The sequence below is a fragment of the Antechinus flavipes genome, chromosome 3 (assembly GCF_016432865.1).
Source record: "Antechinus flavipes isolate AdamAnt ecotype Samford, QLD, Australia chromosome 3, AdamAnt_v2, whole genome shotgun sequence".
Taxonomy (NCBI): domain Eukaryota; kingdom Metazoa; phylum Chordata; class Mammalia; order Dasyuromorphia; family Dasyuridae; genus Antechinus; species Antechinus flavipes.
Genome location: NC_067400.1, coordinates 403,898,077 through 403,919,871, shown reverse-complemented (window position 1 = coordinate 403,919,871; position 21,795 = coordinate 403,898,077). Strand labels below are relative to the sequence as shown.

Sequence of the window (21,795 nt, the reverse complement as noted above, 5' to 3'; positions counted from 1 at the left end):
GCTATTCTTGTAGTGATTACTTTGCTGAAACTAAGATTGGTCCAGAGGCCTCCAGAAAACCAACCAGAACATCTCAAAAACCAAGAAGGTATTTGGGCTGAAAGAATTTGAAAGTAGGAAACATACTGAGTCCAAGGGAAACAGTCTGAGAATTCTACTAGAAAGGAAAGTACATTGGTACCCAGATTTGCTGGAGATATGAGGTTTAATTAAGGGTGGGAAGTTTAGAATGCAAAATTATATTAATACTCAAAAAGCAATCAATTGTATATCAATAATAATCCATATGCCAACTTTCTCATGTCTATTGTCTTCATAAGAATGATTTACTGATTTTCATAAAATAGAAAATATGATATAGGATTTGCCATATTTTTGTGAACAATTTTAAAAGGCATATATCTTCATACAATGCTTTAAAAATGATAGAATTATGTGATCCTGTTGTATTTACTTTTCTCTTGAAGAAAAAAGAGGGGTCAGTCTCACAAGGTTTGGGTTAGAAAGGAATTATGTTCATACACAGAAGATGTTTATGAATTTGTATCATTTGAGTGGATTTGTAGGCATTGAAAATCTTTTTCCTTTCCTACTGATATTGGGTTTTGGATATTGATAGAGAGATCTTCTAAATAGTGACAATATCCCCCTCCATACAAATGCAAGACCTCGGACTTCTCGTGGGTGAATCTCTACAGGTTCCTCTATGGGAGTCTGGACACAGAATATTCAACATTCAAAAGGCTCCACTTTTCTATGATGATTAAGAGTGGCTTCTTTGACTTAAGCTTGCAGGATACCTACAATTGTGGAAAAGAAGAACATTTTCCATCTCTAAGATTTAACACTTGACTAACAGCATAGGAATAGGGCCAGAAGCAGACAGAAGTATGACTATTACTTTAGGAAATAAGAGAAGGGAAAGTTTGCTACCAATATATTTCCTGCTACTTACCCTGCTTGTGCATTTTAGCAAAAGTATCCTTTTTACCCTAAAGTATGATTAATTACTGGCTGACTGAGGAAAGAATGTCTGAATGAATGAAGGGGGCCTGAATGCATTAATTTAAATAGATATAAATTAACATCCAGCTAAAATAAGTAGAAGTACCCAAAGTAATCTATAGCAAGCAGTTAAAAAGTTTATTTGGAAGACATCTATTTGGCAGACAAACATTGAAATCATTTAAATGCCTTCAGAATTGCAACCTGAAAAATAATTTTAAAATCATATATTATCAATACCAAGGGAAGCATGATAAAGGGATACTTGGGCACCAAAGATATTTCCTATTGTAAAGAAGGTTGCCCCATGTAGAGTTTAATGGAAGGAATATCTATAAATTAGATGCTTTTATTTTATATCATTGGGCTAATTGTTTCTAAGTTTAAAATGAAATTATCTTTATTGAGATTTAGGACTGCATAAAAAAAAGTTGAATATAATAATCCACACGGGAAAAAACAAGTGGCTGAAGAATTATTATTGTTCAGGTCACAATATTTATTTTAATACATTAGCCCTTCTTTTAAAGTACAAGCCCTAAAGCCAAAATCCAGTTCACATTTGACCTCAGACAATTTCTATTTTGCTGACCCAAGCAAGTTCTTTAACCATGTTTGTTTCAGTTTTCTCACTTAAAAATTGAGCTGGACAGTCACCAAAACTATTTGGTATTGGCTAAGCAATAGATTAGTTGATCAGTGGAATAGGTTAGGTTCACAAGACAGAATAGTTAACTATAGCAATCTAGTGTTTGACAAACCCAAAGATTCTAAATTCTGGGATAAGAATTCATTATTTGATAAAAACTGTTGTGATAACTAGAAATTAGTATGGCAGAAATTAGGTTTGGACCCACACTTAACACCATATACCAAGATAAGATCAAAATGGGTCCATGACCTAGGCATAAAGAATGAGATTATAAATAAATTAGAGGAACATAGGATAGTTTATCTCTCAGACTTGTGGAGGAGAAAGAAATCTGTGACCAAAGATGAACTAGAGACCATTACTGATCACAAAATAGAAAATTTTGATTATATCAAATTAAAAAGCCTTTGTACAAACAAAACTAATGCAAACAAGATTAGAAGGGAAGTAACAAACTGGGAAAACATCTTCACAGTTAAAGGTTCTGATAAAAGGCCTCATTTCCAAAATATATAGAGAATTGATTCTAATTTATAAGAAATCAAGCCATTTTCCAATTGATAAATGGTCAAAGGATATGAACAGACAATTTTCATAAGATGAAATTGAAACTATTACCACTCATATGAAAGTGTTCCAAATCACTATTGATCAGAGAAATGCAAATTAAGACAACTCTGAGATACCACTATACACCTGTTAGATTGGCTAAGATGACAGGAAAAAATAATGATGAATGTTGGAGGGGATGTAGGAAAACTGGGACACTGATGCATTGTTGGTAGAGTTGTAAATGAATGCGACCATTCTGGAGAGCAATCTGGAATTATGCCCAAAAAATTATCAAACTGCACATATCCTTTGATCCAGCAGTGTTACTTCTGGTCTTATATCCCAAAGAGATACTATAGAAGGGAAAGGGACCTGTATGTGCCCAAAATGTTTGTGGCAGCCCTGTTTGTAGTGGCTAGAAACTGGAAATTGAATGGATGCCCATCAATTGGAGAATGATTGGGTAAATTGTGGTATATGAATGTGATGGAATATTATTGTTCTATAAGAAATGACCAGCAGGATGAATACAGAGAGGCTTGGAGAGACTTACATGAACTGATGCTAAGTGAAATGTACAGAGCCAGGAGATCATTATATACTTCAACAACTATACTGTATAAAGATGTATTCTAATGGAAGTGGATTTTTTTGATAAAGAGATCTAACTCAGTTTCAGTTGATCAATGATGGACAGAAGCAGCTACACCCAAAGAAAGAACACTGGAAAATGAATGTAAACTATTTGCATTTTTGTTTTTCTTCCTGGGTTATTTTTACCTTCTGAATCCAATTCTCCCTGTGCAACAAGAGAACTGTGCAGTTCTGCATACATATATTGTATCTAGGATATACTGCAACATATTTAACATATATAGGACTGCTTGCCATCTCGGGGAGGTGGTGGAGGGAGGGAGGGGAAAAATCAGAATAGAAGTGAGTGCAAGGGATAATTTTGTAAAAAATTACCCTGGCATGAGTTCTGTCAATAAAAAAATTATTGTAAAATTAAAAAAAAAAATTTGAGCTGAGAAAGAAATGACAAGCTATTCTAATATCTTTGCCAAGACTGTGACAAAATGGGATCACAAAAGATTGGAAATTACTGAAAAGACAGAACAACAAAATCCTTATTTTCAACAGATAAAGCAAATAAGTAATATGTGAAGGCTAGAACTCAATATGAAAAGAGTGAGTTGGATTGCATTTAAGAAATTACTTAGTACTTTGAATAATTCTAAACTGTACCCTAAGAAAGAAAATCTACCTTTCCTACGCATCCCATATTGATGATGTAATGATATTATATGGAGTATAAAACATGGACCATCACAAACTCTTCAAATTAAAATACTCACAGGACAATGAAGAGAAAAGACAAATATTAATATTATTTGGCAATATTATTTATTCATTATACAAAAGAAGAATCAAATGGAGTCTAGGACACAGGGGATATATGAATGTAAAAGAGATGGGCTAGTCATTTGATGAAAGAAAATAACAAGTGGACAGTATGCATACTTCATTGATGTCCTCTGATTTATCTCTTTATTTGGGAATGGAATCAGCAAGGGAGGCAATCAGAGTTAACTGATTTGCCCAACATCACCCAATTAAGAAGGTTCTGAGGTTAGATTTGAACTCATGTCTTCTAGACTCCTAAGACCAGAGTTCTATCTACTATACCACTTAGCAGCTCTGTTATCCATTTATTTCCTTTTTTTATCATCTTTATAAATAATAGCTATTTTATTTTCAAAATATATTCAAGGATAATTTTCAGCATTCACCCTTGAAAAACCTTGTGTTCCAAATTCTCTCCCTCCCTTTCCCCAACCCCACCCCTAGACAGCATGTAATCCAAAATAAGTTAGACATGTGCAATTTTTCTCTACATATTTCCACATTTATCATGCTGCATTAAAAAAAAAATCAGATCAAAGGAGAAAGAACAAAAAGCAAGCAAACAACAATGAAAAATTTGAAAATACTATGGTATGATCCATATTCAGTCCCCACAGTCCTCTTTCTGAATGCAGGTGGTTCTCTCCATGAGAAGTTTATTGAAAGGGGCAGATAGTGTAGTGGATAGAGTACCACCCCTGAAATCAGGCGGACCTAAATTCAAATCTGGCCTCAGACACTTAACACTTCTTGGATGTGTGATCCTTGGCAAGTCATTTATTTGCCTCAGGGGAAAAAAAAAGGAGAAATCTATTAGAATTGACCTGAATCACCTTAAAGATTGAAAAGAGTTAGAGTTGATCATCACATATTCTTCTTGTTGCTGCGTACAATATCCTCATTCTATTCATTTCACTTAGCATCAGTTTATGTAAGTCTTTCCTGGATTTTCTGCAATCATCCTGTTGATTGTTTCTTATAGAACAATAATACTCCATAACATATAACTATCTGCTTATTTTTTAAAGACATAGATGAAATGTTTTGTGTAGATATTCCAAATATTTATGGGGAAGAAACGGACAATAGTCACACAAGATGAGAAAGGTGGAATGGCTTCAAATTTACATCATTGGAAGCACAGTAACATCAACAAGATCATGGATTCATTAATATGTAAAGTATCAAGAGAAAGAGCAAAAGAAAAGGAGCAGGAAACAATTTAAAGCAATATTCGTAATTATTGTATTTATTTCTATTGCTAATAATGCTGAATTTATGAACTAACTTTTCCTCTTCAAGCACATAAAAATATAGTGCTAATTATATTTTAAGAAGATTCCATTAACTTATTTCCTCCTTGGGAAATAGTACAAGCATGTTTTTAATTTTCAGCAAGATGTTTATAGGATACCTTATATATGGAAGAAAATTGTACTTTAAAAATAATTCTTTTTAACACCAAGGTTTAAGAACATAAAATCCAATCTACAGCTCTAAGTAAGGTTTCCTCTGGGGAGATATAAAGCGGTCATGTCACTTCACTAAACAAAGTGCCTCTGTGAACATATTGAGAGAGACTACAAGTCCCTTAACAGCAAGGAGACTGAGAAGCTTAGGTAACATAAAAGAGAATACTGTACATGTGTATTTTTCTCCTTGTTTCTTTCTCTTTTTCTATCTCTTTCTGCCTGTCTCTCTCTTTATCTCTCTACCTTCTGTCTCTTTCTCTGTCTCTCTCTTTTCCATACTCAAAATTCTGATTTGTTTTTAACCAATCCTTGATTAAATATTTCATCATGAGTTCAAGTCTCAGTTCCTCTTTAAGCTTTCTCAGAATTAATGAATTAGCATATTTTATACTGTCTCATTGTTGGTGAGACTGTCTTCTAATTTAAAATGAAAGAATTGTATAAGTAACTAAATCATATATCACAATAAACCATTAACTTCTATATCTAATATCTCAATATATCATATTCAATCTTAATATTTTAAGAGGAAATTCTTTATTACTGCTTTTTAGATTTATGATTTAACCTGGATCCTAATACTAGATTAGTACATGGTCATTCTCCTAGTAGTAGTGATGAAAGACTATGAAGTAAGTAGTAATAGTAGATTAATTGAATCCATTCTGAGATATTCAATATTTATTAAATCCTACTTGTCATAAACCTATCAACTTATTAATTTGCATTTTTCTTTCATAGATTTCTCACAATTTTTTCATATATTGGTTAACTAGTAGGCATTCATGATCTATAAACAAAGTTAATGTCATCAATTTCATTTCATTAGCAGTCTATGATTTATTTTTACTTACTATACATTTTACTTTATTTAATTCACTTTACTTACTATATTTGTTATTCTGAAAAGAAGGATTCTCATTGTTTCTATACAAAATGGATTCTCTGATCCACTCTGTTACTTCGTCTTGTTTACTTTTCAAGAGATAACCACATTTAGAGTTTTCTTCTAGCTGACACAGCATCTTGAAACTCAGCAGCAGCTATAACTTAGCTTTATTATACAGCTTTGGCTTTCCTGCCATGATTTTCTTCTTTGGCACTGGTGCAATCCATCGAGTCACATACAGACAACATCCCAGAGAAATAACAGTATTTTTTCATTGACAGTAGAACTGAACTTCCATTACCATTATTTTAGCTGATACTACATGAATCCTGTCTTCTGTTCATGCTTTGTGAAAGTGGATGATTTCTCCTTTCAAATTTAGAAATATGAATGATACTGCAGCAGTGGCTGCATTGTATCTGTCAGAGAGTTGAGTAGCCCTGCTGAAAGGATATGCCATGCAATATTTCATAACATCATTCCTGTAAATGCATTTACATGACTTTTAGGGTACTATGCTTTTATATAAAAATAAAAAAGTAACTATGGAAACAGGTAAAGCACATCAAAGGCATAAAGCTCTGGAGCAAATCACAAAAAAAAAAAATGCACATCGTAAGCTCTTTGCAAAAGGTTGCACCTGAAATTCCATGGAGAGGAGAAAATCAGCATCAATGAGATATGTTAAAAAGTATTTTCAGTAAAACTGTTCTTCTTTATATTTCATACAAAATTAAAAGACAAGGTGTTAGAGCACAATTTCACAGTATAATCTCAATTATTAATAAACTACTTGACATAAGGAACAAATCTAAGGGATCACAAAAGTCTTAATAATATTTTCCATCTCTATTCTATAATTGTTCTCTTCCCCTTTCATCAAACAAATTAAGTAAATTTCCTCAAATTTAATAATAAGTGAAAGAGACAAAAACAATCTCAGCTCTCAAGGAGATTACATAAAGAGGAAGACAGCATTTAATTATTACTTTTCTTTTTAAAAAATCTTTCTCTTAAATCATTCCTCTTCTCTCTCATAAATTGAGAAGTCAATGGTATATGGAAGGAGGAAGAAAATACCCATCAATTGAGGATCGCCAGCTTTCTCACTTCCATTCTGTATTCTTCTTTTGGCTTTGACTTCAGGGTAGAAATCAATATTAAAGTAGAACAAGTCAAAAGTAAAAATTTCTGAAGCTTATGTAATCTTTAGATAGCTAGGATTTTTGTATTTTTCTTGGGACAATGAAATCATAAATCCTGATATAAAAATGTTTATTAATAGGAACCATGCTATTTAACTCCTCTTACTATATAGCAAACTTCTTGAGTGTTGACAGTGGGCAAGGAGATGAAGAGGTTATGGAAGAATTCATACTTGCATTCCTGGGATTGGAATAAGAAATGATTGAGGAAAGAGATTTGGGATTCTACTGGCTCCGTACAACATCAATATGGCAAAGCAAGATACCCTCCACATTCCATGGTCCATTAGGAAACAGACTAATATCTTGAAGAAAAGGCCAGGGTGAAAGTTATCAGGGACTTACATTGAATTTCGGCTATGTGTGAGAATATGTGGAATCAGCAATAACTCCATCAATCAGCTGACAAGAGAAACAAAAAATAACTCTGAGGAGCAATGAATAAGTATGTAGTTGTGATAAAGTATGCTTGGAAAAAAGTTACTTGGAAAAGGGCATCAAAATGCAGTAAGATTTGCAAACTTACAAAAAGTGTTGCTTTAGGTCACTCAGGGATCAAATATGGATGGCTCTAACTTGTAGAGTCAGGGATATTTAGGTATGATAGTAAGGCCACAAAAAGAGTTAAGAATTAGTGTGACTAACCCCAAACCAGAATTTCTGGGGTGATTCCCCCAGTAAAGACCATACTCTGGGAAGAGATATGATGGCAAAAAAGGCAGTGACTCAGCAACATTCTCCCTTAAATCTTTTCAAATACCTCTTAATTATGACTCTAAATAAATTGTAGAGCATCAGACTGAGTGAAATAATTTTCCAGCCAAAGAGTTAAAAGTAAGTAATAAGCTAGGGAAAGGAGAAAACAAAGACAAAAATTCTTGCTATAGAAAGTAAGAAAAATCAAAATACACAGAAGATAACAAAGTCAAAGTTCCTACATCCAAAGTCTCTAAGAAAAATAAGAATTGGTCTTAAGTCATGGAAAAGCTCAAAGGGGATTTTAAAAATCAAATAAGAGAGGCAGAAGAAAAATAGGGATGAGAATTGAAGGTGATTCAAAAGGAAATACAAAAAGCTAATGGGGTGAAGAATGCCTTTAAAAAGCCAAATTGGCCAAATGGGAGGGGAAGTACAAAAACTCACTGAGGAAAATAATTTAGAAATATTAAAATTAGAGGCAAAAAATTAGAATTGAGAAAGTGGAAGCCACTGACTTTATGAGAAATCAAGAAACAATAAAGGAAAAATAAAAGGATGAAAAAATAGAAAACAATGTGATATTCTCATTAGAAAAACAGCTACCCTGGAAAATGGATCCAGGAAAGATAGTATTAAAATTATTGGACTATCTCAAAATGATGATCAAAAATTAAAGCAACATAAATAAGAGCCTAGATAGCATTATCTAATAGATTATCAATGAAAACTGTTTTGATAATTTAGAACCAGAGGATAAAATAGAAATTAAAAGAATCCTGAACATCTTAAGATGAAAACTCACAGGAATTTTCTAGACAAATTCTGGACCTCTTGGTGAAGGAGAAAATATTATAAGTCTCCAGGAAGAAACAATTCAAGTATAGTGGAGACTATACTTAGGATAGCATAAGATTAGGGCTTGCAATATTATATTCTGGAGAGCAAAGGAGCTAGGATTACAACAAAGAATAACCTATGCAGAAAAGTAGAATATGAAACTTCAGGGGGAAAGATAGACATTCAGAAAAATGGAGAATTTTCAAGCTTTCATGATGAAAAGAGCAGAGCTGAATAGAAAATTTGAATTTTTTTTTTTCCTTAAAGCTATTGATATGCATGGGTAATTTTTCCAACACTGACCCTTGAAAAACCTTTTATTCCAAATTTTCCCTCCTTCCACCCACCCCCTCTACTAGCTGGCAGGTAGTCAAATACATGTTAAATATGTTAAAATACATGGTAAATTATATATATATATATATATGTTTGTAAAGTTATCTTGCTGTACAAGAAAAATCACATCAAGAAGGAAGGAAAAGAAAAAAACTGAACAAGAAAACAAGATGCAAGCAAATAACAGAGAAAGTGAGAATGCTGTGTTATGGTCCACACTGGGTTCCTACAATCCTCTCTCTGGGGATAGAGGGTTCTCTTCATAAATTTACAAGGGGAACTGGTTAGAATCATAATTGTTGAAGAAAGCCATGTCCATCAGAATTGATCATCCTATATTATTGTTATTGCCATTTAAAATATTCTCCAGGTTCTGCTCATTTTATCCACTCAGTTTCCAGTTTCTTGCCACTACAAAAGGGCTGCCACAAACATTTTTGCACATGTGGGTGGGTCCCTTTCCCTCCTTTAAGATCTTTTTGAGATATAATCTCAGTTAAAACACTGCTTGATGAAAACGTATGCACACTTTGATAACTTTTTGAGCATAATCCCAAATTGCTCTCTAGAATGGTTGGATCTGTTCACAGGCCCACCAAAAATGTATCAGTGTCCCAGTTTAACCACATCCCCTCCTACATGCATCATTATTTTTCATGTCATTTTAGCCAATCTGAGAGGTGTGTAGTGGTATCTCAGAGTTGTCTTAATTTGCATTTATCTGATCAATAGTGATTTGGAGCATGGTTTCATGTAACAACAAATAGTTTCAATTTTTTTAATCTGAAAATTGTCTGTATATATCCTTTGAACACTTATCGATTGGAGAATGGCTTGAACTATAATAAATTTGAGTCAATTCTCTGTATATTTTAGAAATGAGGCCTTTATTAGATCCTTTGGAAGTAAAAATATTTTCCTAGTTTACTTGCTTCCCTTCTAATTTTGTCTGCCTTAGTTTTGTTTGTACAAAAAAAAATAATTTAATACAATCAAAATTATCTATTTTGTGATCAATAATCATTTCTAATTCTTCTTTAGTCATAAATTCCTTCCTCCTCCACAAATCTGAGAGGTAAACTATCCTATGCTCTTCTAATTTATTTATAATATCATTATTTATGTCTAGATCATTAACCCATTTTGACCTGATCTTGTTATATGGTGTTAGGTATGATTCTATGCCTAGTTTTTAACCATACTAGTTTCCAATTTTTTTGCAAATAATGGATTCTTATCCCAAAAGCTAGGGTCTTTGGGTTTGTCGAATACTAGATCGCTATAGTCATTGACTATTTTGTTCTGTGAACCTCACCTACTCCACTGATCAACTTCCCTATTCCTTAGCCAGTACCAAATGATTTTGATGACCATTGTTTTATAATATATAGTTTTAGTGTACCCCTAAGGAAACCCACTAATCTGATTAGATTTCCTATTTCCTTTGGTGTTTTCATCTAACAAAAGAAAGGGGGAGATGTTGGAATCCTTACTAACTGCTAACTAATTAGAGTTGATCTAATCTTACAAGAAGATGTTTTGGGCAGAACCTGAAACAAGGTACTAAGTAGAACTAATTAATACAAGGCTTGTGTTCACACCTTTACTCATTGGAGTTCAATGAGTTCATACCTCCCTTGAAGCTCTTTGGGCCAGAGAGCACTATGGGAGATATGAACTCATTGAACTCCAATGAGTAAAGGTGTGAACACAAGCCTTGTATTGATTAGTTCTACTTAGTACCTAGTTTCAGGTTCTGGCCAAAACATCTTCTTGTAAGATTAGATCAACTCTAATTAGTTAGCAGTTAGTAAGGATTCCAACATCTCCCTCTTTCTTTTGTTTTAAAACATAGGGGGTTTCTGAGGGGGTACACATAAATCCATCAATATGGACCAGAACTTTGTAACAGATATACATGGTATACATAAATCCATCAATATGGGAGGCATTATACATAATTTACATAAGCACATAGCAATATAACACAGGCTAGTAGTAATGTAACAACATAAATCAACCTGAAAATTTACACATGTCCATAAGTCCTAGAAATAGTCCATAAGCAATCCATTGTCCATTAGTTCATGTGCCAGGAATCTAATAATTCCTGTAAGCTCTGAAGTACTGCAAAAAGTCTCATCAACAATTTTTCATCTCAGGGAACCCAATGATTTCTGAAGATTTTAAGAGTCCTTTTGACAGTCTCATTGTCAGCCATCTGATTCTTTCTTCATCTGTGGAAATATAAGCAGATCCTCTTCCCCAAGCAGTTAATCTAATTCCCTTCTATTTACCAAGTTTGGGATTTCTCCTCATCATCTGGTAATTACATTGGAGTTGTTTGCATTGGATATTGTCTTCTTGTCTTAAAAGGCCTGTATTCTTCCCAACTGTAATCCTGATTGCTTTTCTGTTGGTTGATGACATCAGAGTTCTGAATTTCTAAAGTCTCTTGTTAAGGGCCACTGTTCTACCCGCACTGGTGTATCAGTTTTCCACTGAATAGGAACTGGTGAGAGTGCTGGCAGGCCTTCAACAGCAGCCCTGCCTAAAAAGCTGAAGTACTTAATTGCAATCCTTATCTGCTGCAAAATGTCTCTTCCCCACAGATTGATGGGGATTTTTTCAACCACAAAAGGAGTAAAAACTCCTGTTTCATTTTCAAATGTCCATTTCATAGGGGCAGCACTAACTTCTGCTGCTATTGATCCTCCTACACCAGACATATAGGTGTCTGCCTTAATCTTTGGCCAGTGACTGGGCTTTAGGTCCACTTTGGCCTTCTGGAGCATTTCTAGAATGTCTACTTTGTTCTCAGCATGGTCTTCCAATGGTATAGGAGCGAAGTAATTTCCTGAGTTCTGACCCGGAGAGAGAATTGCTTGTTCTAAACCTGCAAGTTTCTCCAATTCTTCATGGGGCATCGATCCGAGGCTGCTGGAGCGACTTCCCGATCGACTGGGATTTGAAAACCACCTGCTAAATCTGCTGGCAGAGACGGAACCTTCTCCTAGAACATCTTTTATCATCTTCCTTCACAGATGGGGGGCGTCGTCTTGTTCTTTTTCGCCCTTTGTGATCTTCTTCCAGAATCTTGTCGTCAAAGCTCGTGAGCTCGATGGTTTCGGACTGACTCGTGGGTCCGGCAGAAAACCATTCGGGCTCCTCTTCTGTATAGGAATCATTTCTTCTGCATTCTCCAAAGACACACTTGCTGTCTCCAAATTCTCTCCTGAAACGCTTATCCTTGTAGTCTCTCTCCCGGTCTCTTGAGTCTCGGCAGTCCCTCAAGTCTTTATCCCCACTGCGGTGGTCCTTATAAGAGATGATCCTTCCACTGCCAATCCTACGGCTTCCAATCATGCGGACGCCATCGCTGTCCTTCTCCAAGGGGCTCCCTGATCTCCGGGAGCTGACCGAGGTCGTGACATGACAGCCTCCTCCAAAACTGCGTCTCTGGGGACTTAGAACAACATCTAAATCATCTTCTTTTACACGCTCTCTGGGATCTGCTGCCTTCCGCATCAGGGGCCGCTCCAAGTCCAGCTCTTTCTTGAAGTTTTCTACCGGAGAGTTTCGCCCTGAAGTTGGGTAAAGGGATGCGTGCCACTTCTCAGGATCCCAGACGTCATCACTGTCATACTTTTCAGAAAGGCATGAAGGCCGCTGTTTAGAGTGAGGGCGCTCTTTAATGTCCAAAAGTTCCTCTTTTGTGTAACGATGTGGGGATTTTGATGCTGGTAGCTTCTTCAGGTCAAGGAAGGTTTCACCATTTTCCATCTTTCCCCCACCTCTTCTATCCATGGCTATTTGTGGGTCTTTAACTCTATGCACATTGACTTTAGGCTGCGAAGGCAGAGTGCCACTCGCCTTCATGGTGCTCACTAGCTTGTTAAAGGCAGACATATCACCATCTTTGGCCAGCGGCCAGGAGCCTGCCACAGCCCCCAGGGCCTCCTCTGAGTGCTCGGCCAGGAAGGGCGGGCCGTTCTTCCCTTGCTGGTCCACTCGCAGGCCTTTCAACCCTGCTTCTACCTCTTCCACTAAGAGTACGACCCCTGAATGTGAGCTCTCTTTCAGCTTTTCCTTGTTGGCAGAAAGACTGGAGAGAGGTGCTGGTGCTGTCACTGCCCCCCCCCCCCCACTACCCCTCCTCCCTCCATCCTGGAGGGTGGAGTTGATGGAGGAGAGTCAATTACCTGCTCCTCAGGTGGGACTGAAGCTGCCTCAGATTCACCCCACCCTTGAGCCTCACTTAAGTCTCCCTGCCCTGTGGGGATATGGCCATTAATCTGTTCTTTGTCTTCCTCCTTTATCTCAGGCTTCCCCCTTTGGCTATTCCTAGAGTTTTTTCCTTTTCTCCTAGAACTAGTACGGTATTTTAAGGCCAACTGTATCGTATTGTATAAATAGAATATTTCAATGGAAACTGAATGAGGACCATTTTCATTGTTATATAAGGAGATCTGTTGACCAACCAATGCCCAGTTTTTTAGAGAGATTTGCTCTTCTTCTAAGAACCAAGGGGAGGTGCTTTTTAATGTAGCCAGAAGTCTAGCTGCCTGTCCCCAAGGTACAAGTAGCCCTTGATCTTCTATCAGCTTAAGCAGGCTTTCTATAGCACCACTCCTGGGTGGGGCTGGGGTTTGTGGGGTTGGGGTGGGGGATGGAGAATCTTTACCTAGGATCTGTCCCATTTCAGCCAAAAAAGGTTGTACTCACTCAGTTCCTGGTCACTGGAGACTTCTTCAGTGAAAGTAGGGTCCCTGGCCCCACGTTGGGCGCCAAAATGTTGTGATCTAGTTCAGATGGATCTGAATCTGTTCTTGTTCTTCTCAAAACACAGCCGGTTTAGCTTAGAGCCCTCCAAATATCTCCAAATCCAAAGGTCTGGTCCTTCAGCCTCTGCCTTCTTCTGCCTCCAACCAGCACAGAGATGGAATGAATCTCTTGTTTCCTTCACTTGGGGCTCAGCTAGCTTTCTGGTGAGTCTTTCAGACCAGCTTGGTCTCAGTCGGGGAAGTGCAGGAGCCTAGCCACCAACTTCTCTCCAATGCAGCTGAACTCTCTTCTGCGACCAGCCAGCCAAGTGGAATATATTCTCTCTTGCCTTGCCTCAGAGAGAGGGCTTCTGGCGTAATTCCACTGAAATCTCGACTTGTAGCTTCTTCACTCTGAAAAACTTCTTTGACTGGCCCATTGAAGCTCTATTTATGTTCCTTCAACAGAGGGATTGTGGGTTGTTCTACTTAGTACCTTGTTTCAGGTTCTGCCCAAAACATCTTCTTGTAAGATTAGATCAACTCTAATTAGTTAGCAGTTAGTAAGGATTCCAACATTTGCTTTGCTCTTCATTAATTCCTTTGAAATTCTTGACCTTTTATTCTTCCAGATGAATTTTGTTGTTATTTTTTTTTAGGTCAGTAAAATAGTTTCTTGGGAATTTGATTGTTATAGCACTTAATAAAGAGATTAGTTTAAGTAATATTCTTATCTTTATTATACTTGCTCAACCAATCCAAGAGCACTTGATATTTCTTCCAATTGCTTAGATCTGACTTTATTTATGTGGAATGTGTTTTGTAGTTTTGCTCATATAGTTCCTGACTCTCTCTTATCAGACAGATTCCCAAATATTTTATACTATCAATACTTATTTTAAATGGAATTTCTCTTTGTATCTCTTGCTCTTGGATTTTGTTAGTGATGTGTAAGAATGCTGATGATTTATGTGGTTTTATTTGGTATCCTGCAACTTTGCTAAAGTTCTGGATTGTTTGTAATAATTTTTTTTAGTTGATTATCTAGAGTTCTCTAAGTATACCACTATACCAGCTGCAGAGAGTGATAATCATTTCCTCATATGTACTCTAATTCCTTTAATATCTTTTTCTTCTCTTACTGCCAAAACTTGCATTTCTAATACATTATTGAACAGTATTGATGATAGTGGGCAACCTTGTTTCACCCCTGATCTTATTGGGAATGGTTCCAGTATATCTCCATTACATATAATGATGCTTGCTGATGGTTTTATATAGATGCTACTGATTGTTTTAAGGAAAAATCCATTTATTGCTATACTGTCTAGTGTTTTTAATAGAAATGGGTGTTGGATTTTATGAAAAATTTTTTTCTGCATCTATTCAGATAAGCATTTTTTTGTGTGTGAATTTGGTTATTAATTATGATGGACAGAAGCAGCCACACCCAAATAAAGAACACTAGGAAATGAATGTACACTGTTTGCATTTTTGTTTTTCTTCCTGGGTTATTTTTACCTTCTGAATCCAATTCTTCCTGTGCAACAAGAGAACTGTTCAGTCCTGCACACATATAGTGTATCTAGGATATATTGTAATATATTTAACATTATAGGACTGCTTGTCATCTGGGGGAGGGGATGGAGAGAGGGAAGGGAAAAGTCATAGCAGAAGTGAGTGCAAGGGATAATGTTGTAAAAAATTACCCAGGCATGGGTTCTGTAAATTAAAGTTATAATTATTTTTTTAATTGATTATTGATATAATCAGTTATGTTAATAGTTTTCCTGATATTGGATCAGCTCTGCCTTCCTGGAATAAATCCTACTTAGTTGAGATGCATTATCCTGGGGATGATTTTCTGTAATCTCTATTAATATTTTATTTAAGATTTTTGCATCAATAATCATTAGGGACATTGGTCTATGATTTTCTTTCTCTTTTTTCATCCTAGCTGGTTTAGGTATCAGTACCATCTGTGTCATAAAAGGAATTTTATAGGAATCCTTCATTCCCTATTTTTGAAATAGTTTATATAGTATTGGAGTTAATTGTTCTTTAAATGGGGATTTTTTTTCTTAGGGAGTTAATTAATAGCTTGTTCTATTACTTTTTTTTTTAATGGTGCTATTTAAGTAATTTATTTCCTCTTCTGTTAACCTGGGCAATCCATATTTTATAGGTATTCCTCCATATCACTTATGTTGTCAAATTTATTAGCATAAAGTTGGATCAAGTAATTCCTAATTATTGCTTTAATTTTCTTTTCATTGGTGGATAATTCTCCCTTTTCATTTTTGAGACTAACAATTTGATTTTTCTGTTTCTTTTTTCTAGTCAAATTAACTAAAGGTTTATCTATTTTTTTGACTTTTTCATAATACCAACTCTTAGTTTTATTTATTAATTCAATAGTTTTCTAAAAAACTTTCAATTATATTAATCTCTCCTTTTATTTTTAGAATTTCAAGTTTTGTTATTTGATTGGGGGTTTTTAATTTGTTCTTTTTTAAGCTTTTTTAGTTGCAAGCCTAATTCATTGATCTTCTCTTTCTCTATTTTATGCAAGTAAACATCCAGAGATTTAAAATTTCCCCTTATTACTACTTTGGCTGTATTCCAAAAATTTTGGTATGTTGTCACATTATTGTCATTCTCTTGGATGAAATTATTGATTGTGTCTATGATTTGCTTTATCATCCATTCATTCCTTAGGATGAGATTGATTATTTAGTTTCTAATAACTCTTTGGTCTATTTTGCCCTGGCCTTTTATTGAATGTAATTTTTATTGCAACATGATGTGAAAAAAATGAATTTATTATTTCTGCATTTCTGCATTTGATTTTGAGGTCTTTATGTCCTAATATTTGGTCAGTTTTTGTATATGTTCCATGAACTGACAAGAAGAAAGTGTACTTCTTTCTGTCTCCATCCAATTTTCTCCAAAGATCTATCATATCTAGTTTTTCTAGCATTCTATTTACCTCTTTAACTTCTTTCTTATTTATTTTGTGATTTGATTTATCTAGTTCTGAGAGAGCAAGGTTGAAATCTTACACTATTATAGTTTTGCTTTCTCTTTCTTCTTGCATCTCTCAACTTCTCCTTTAATAATTTAGATGCTACACTTCTTGGTGCATATATGTTTAATATTGATGTTGCTTCTTTTTCTATGGTACCCTTTAGCAAAATATAGTTTCCTTCCTTAACTCTTTTAATCAGATCAATTTTTGCTTTTCCTTGATCTGAGATTAGGATGGCTACACTTGCTTTTTTGCTTCACCTGAAGCATAATAGCTTTTGCTCCAGCCTTTTACCTTTACTCTGTATGTTATCACTCTGCTTTAAATATCTTTCATGTAAATAACATATTGTAGGATTCTGGCTTTTAATCCAGTGTGCTATCCACTTATACTTTATGAGAGAGTTCACCTCATTCACATTTATGGTTCAAACTACTAATTATGTATTCCCTGCCATCTTATCAACCCCAAATTATACTCTTCTCTTTCCTTTTCCCCTTTTCCTATTCCCCAGTATTTTACTTATGAGCACTATTTGCCTCAAGCAGTCCTTCCCCTTTCCCCCTTTTCTTATACCTTTCCACTACTTTTTCTGTTTTCCCTTCTATTTAGCCTATCTCTTTCCTTTTCCCCTTCCCCTTCCCACTTTTCTATAGATTGTGAGAAGTTTCTCAATGAAACTAAATATATCTAATATTCTTTCTTTGAGCCAAATCTGACGAGAGTAAGATTCACACAATATTCATCACCCTGCTTTCTTTCCCTCAAGTATAATATTTTTTTTGCTTCTTTCTGAGTTGTAATTTCCCTCCTTTTGCCTCTACTTCCCCCCTTTTTTTTGTTACAATCTCCTTTCCACCTCTAGCCTATTTTCTTATGTTATAACAATAAAAATCAGATTATACGTGTACTCTCTATGCAAACCCATGACAGAAATATAGTTCTCAAGAGTTCTTTTCTTTTTACCTTTGTATGGTTCTCTTGAGTTCTATATTTGTAGGTGAAATTTTTTGTTTAGTTCTGGTCTTTTTATCAAAAAAATATGGAATTCACCAGTTTCACTGAGTGTCCATCTTCTTCCCTGGAAGAAAATGCTCAGTTTAGTTGTGTAATTTTTTTCTTGGCCACATTGCAAGTTCCTTTGCCTTTCAGAATATCAGATTCTATGCCCTTCAATCCTTTAAAACAGAAGATTCTAGGTTCTTTGTGAATCTTATTGTGGCTCCTTGATATTTGAATTGTTTCTTTCTGGCTGCTTATACTATTTTTTTCCTTGGTCCAATAGAACTGAAATTTAGGCAATGTTTCTTGGGGTTTTAATTTGGGGATCTCTTTCAGCAGGTGTTTGATGAATTCTTTCAGTGATCATTTTACCTTCTGATTCTATGACAAATGGGCAGTTCTTTTTGATGATTCCTTGAGAAATAGTGTCTAGACTCTTTTTCTCATCATGTATTTCAGAGAGTTCAACAATCCTTAGATTTAGATTTATTTTCCAGGTCGTTTTTTTTTTCCTCAAGTAAGGTCTTTTAGATTTTTTTTCCTATTTTTTTTCATTTCATTTCATGGTTTTTCTTGTCTGATTATTGTTGTCTCATTGCCTCATTCATTTCCATTAGTTCAGTTATGAATTTTAGTGAATTATTTTTTTTTCATTTACTTTTTTTTTTTACTTCTTTTTATATTTGTCCAATTGAATTGAGTATTTTTCCATTTCCCAAATTATTCTTTTTAAGGAGTTAATTTCTTTTTCTCTTTCACAAATTCTGTTTTAATATGGATAACATAAAGCAATGTTTTATTCCTCAATTGATACATGATCTAAGTATATGAACAGTTTTCAAATGAACTAACCATGTTACTTATAGCCATATGAAAAATAATTCTCTAACTTACTATGAATTGGAGAAATGCAAATTCAAATAATTCTGAAGAATTACCAAATTGAATGTATTCTGAAAGAGATTCTTTTTAAAGGAAAAGGAGTCATATGGACAAAAGTATCACAGTTCTTTTCTCAGGGCAAAGAAATAGAAATTTAGAAGAAATGGGGAATGACTGAATAAATTGTAGTATATGATTATGAGGGGATACTATTGTTCTATAAGAAATGATGAGCAGCATGTTTTCAGGAAAACCTTGAATGTCCTCTATGAACTCACAGAAATGTACTGTGTACAAAGTAAGAGTAATGTTATGAGATGATCAGCTGTGAATGACTTTGCTATTTTCTACAATAACAATGACTCAAGATTACTCTGAAAATCTGATCAAAAATGCTATCCATACACAGAGAAAATAACTGTTTGCTTCTGAATACAGATTGAAGCACATTTAAAAAAAAACTTAATTTTTCTTGAAGATTTTTTTTTAAGGGGGTGGAAAATATCTTTTTTTTTCCCTGAGGCAATTGTGGTTAATTGATTTGTCCAGTGTCACAAAGCTAGGAAGTGTTTAGTGTCCGAGGTCAAATTTGAACTTAGGTCCTCAGAGCTGGTACTCTACTCACTGTGTCACCTAGCTGCCCTGAAGTTCTTTTGCAACATGATTTTTAAGGAAATGTCTTATATTAGTTCACATGTGCCTTCTCTAAATAATTGTGGATTATGGAAGGAAAAAGGTAGAGAATCTGGGGCACAAATGTTAAAAATGTTTTGCATGTAACTGGGTAAGTATTTCATATTTCAAAAAGAATATATTCTGGGTGTACAAACCATATCGAATTTAACAGAATTGCTGTACAAATACCCTTTATATAAGTCTCACTGTGTTAGGTGAAGAAGCTGTTGCATTGTTAGAGGACTTCAATGGGCTAGTACTGAGAAATTTGTTTAGAAAAGATTACCCAAATAAACCTTAGAATTCAGATCATTATTAGGGAAACCTATAGAAACTATTATCCAATACAACATGGAGGGATTAATTTATGAAAGCCTAAACATCCCTTGGAGAAAAAGATTGGACTTTATGTCTTTAGAAACCCCAAAGCTCTAAAGCTCTTGGTATTTAACTTAATAATACAGAACTATAATGTGATTTTGAAATTAAAGTGATCCCTTAGAAACCATCCAGATAGAATGTTAGACAACTTCAAAAATGAAGGAAATGATCTTTACCTTGGACCAATGTGGAAATATGATAGTTTCATTCTCTCCACCAATTTCTCTAGTGTAGAAAAACCTCACAGGAAATTAAAAGGTAAACTTGTGCTTGGAGAAAGAAAGTTATGGAAACATAGACCAATATTTGCTTAACCTGCCTTCAGAGGACTAAACCAGAAACTCATATTGAATGGTGTGCTTCAGTTTTGTTCCCTAAAATGTTTTTCAAAATGAGAGTTATGGAGTAAACCAGGCAGACTTAGGCTATTTGACACTATTTGTAATATATTATTAACTATTCAGAGGATAGGAAGACAGGTTGTGTCTCTTCTTCCTCCCCATAAACTATTGTGGATTTTGCCTTCAATGCAACCATAATATTTATCCCCAATACTCACCCATTTCCCAATTTTATTTTTTCCATGTAAGTATCATTTTCTCCCCTTCTGAGGCAGACTTCATTCCTTTGATCTTTTTCTAAATCTGCAATCCCCAAAACATGTGCCGTGTATTATGATACTGCAAAGTAATTCAGAGGGCCATTGAAGGACATTTTTATTTTGAGGGTGTACATAATGATATTTAGTATTTATTGCACAATATGAGAAATTTGTCTTCAAAAGGTAGCTCAGAATTTCACTATTATATTAGACTATATTCCTTTTCATATCATTCTTTAATGTTTCTGATATGCTTGTCCTTTATTGTAATTTTGATGTTGTCAATAATTTCTTAAACATTCTCATTTATAAAAACATACATTTGTGAAACTTTTTTCAGCAGTTGCTGTGATAAAAAGAAATTACCTCAGGAAGATCAAAGTGGAACAAGAAATTATAGGAGCAGATTCCAATCTAATTGTAAGGTTTGAGAAGTTGTGCTTGTGCCCAACAAGCACACTATTTGTTGAAAAGTTATTATGGCTATTTAAGTGCAAAATATATTTTCATATTAATTTTAAATAGCTTTTTAATTGTTAAGATATAAATACTCTAAATTGTTTGATTCTAACTATTTAATAAAGAGAAGTATTCAATATTTCTGTTGGTCTAGGTTTGCTGTGAAAAACTTACTGAGACATTAAGGATATCTTGAAGTACTAAAATAAACATTTATTAAGGGATTACTATGTGCCAGACACTTTGATAAGCACTAAGCATATAAATAAGAAAAAAAATTGCCCTTAAAAATTATAATACAATGCTGGGGAGACAGTACACAAAAGGAAGCTGATGCAGTGGAGGAGTGATGTCAGATGGCACCCTGCATAGAGGCACAATGAAAATGATGGTAAACTCAAAACTAAACAGAGAAACTAATTGCAAATGAGAAAATTTGGAAACCTCTGATTTAAGTACTACACTACATTTAACCCACAAAAGCAAATAACTAGATAACATGAAGAAAATTCCACATGCATACAAGGTTACCACCCTCCTTTCTCCCACCAGATTGCTTTCTATTTATAACAGTTGCCACTCAAAGGTAGGTTATGATCTCTAGAATATTGATTAGTTAAAGGTCTTTCTCCTCGTGTTTCCTTTTGAGCAGAATGGAGTCCAACAAGATAATAAATGGATAAATTATATCAGATCACAGATATTTTCTGGGAAAAAGGGAAAGGTAAGAGCAGACAACTAAGGAGAGAATATCCATTTCTATTGCTTGTTTTGTTGCTATACTTCATTCTCGAAGAAGAGCAAAATGGCATCATTATGTTAGAGTCAAATTAATGTATTTGAATATGGCTGATCAGCCCACTATGAGCTAGGAATGCACTTTGGTTGAATGCAAATAGTCCCTACAAACTTTTATTAAACTCTCACATTTCCTCTGAGCTAATTCAATT

The 21,795-nt window shown here is 34.7% G+C and overlaps 1 protein-coding gene across 1 annotated transcript; it reads right to left on the bottom strand.

The window, feature by feature from the left end:
- Nucleotides 1-6,317: 6,317 nt before the first annotated feature.
- On the bottom strand, nucleotides 6,318-12,861 carry LOC127557286 (eukaryotic translation initiation factor 4E transporter-like). The gene is given in 3 exon segments (XM_051990662.1): nucleotides 6,318-6,459; nucleotides 11,623-12,087; nucleotides 12,089-12,861. Coding segments are annotated over 3 exon segments (1,380 nt in total).
- Nucleotides 12,862-21,795: the final 8,934 nt, after the last annotated feature.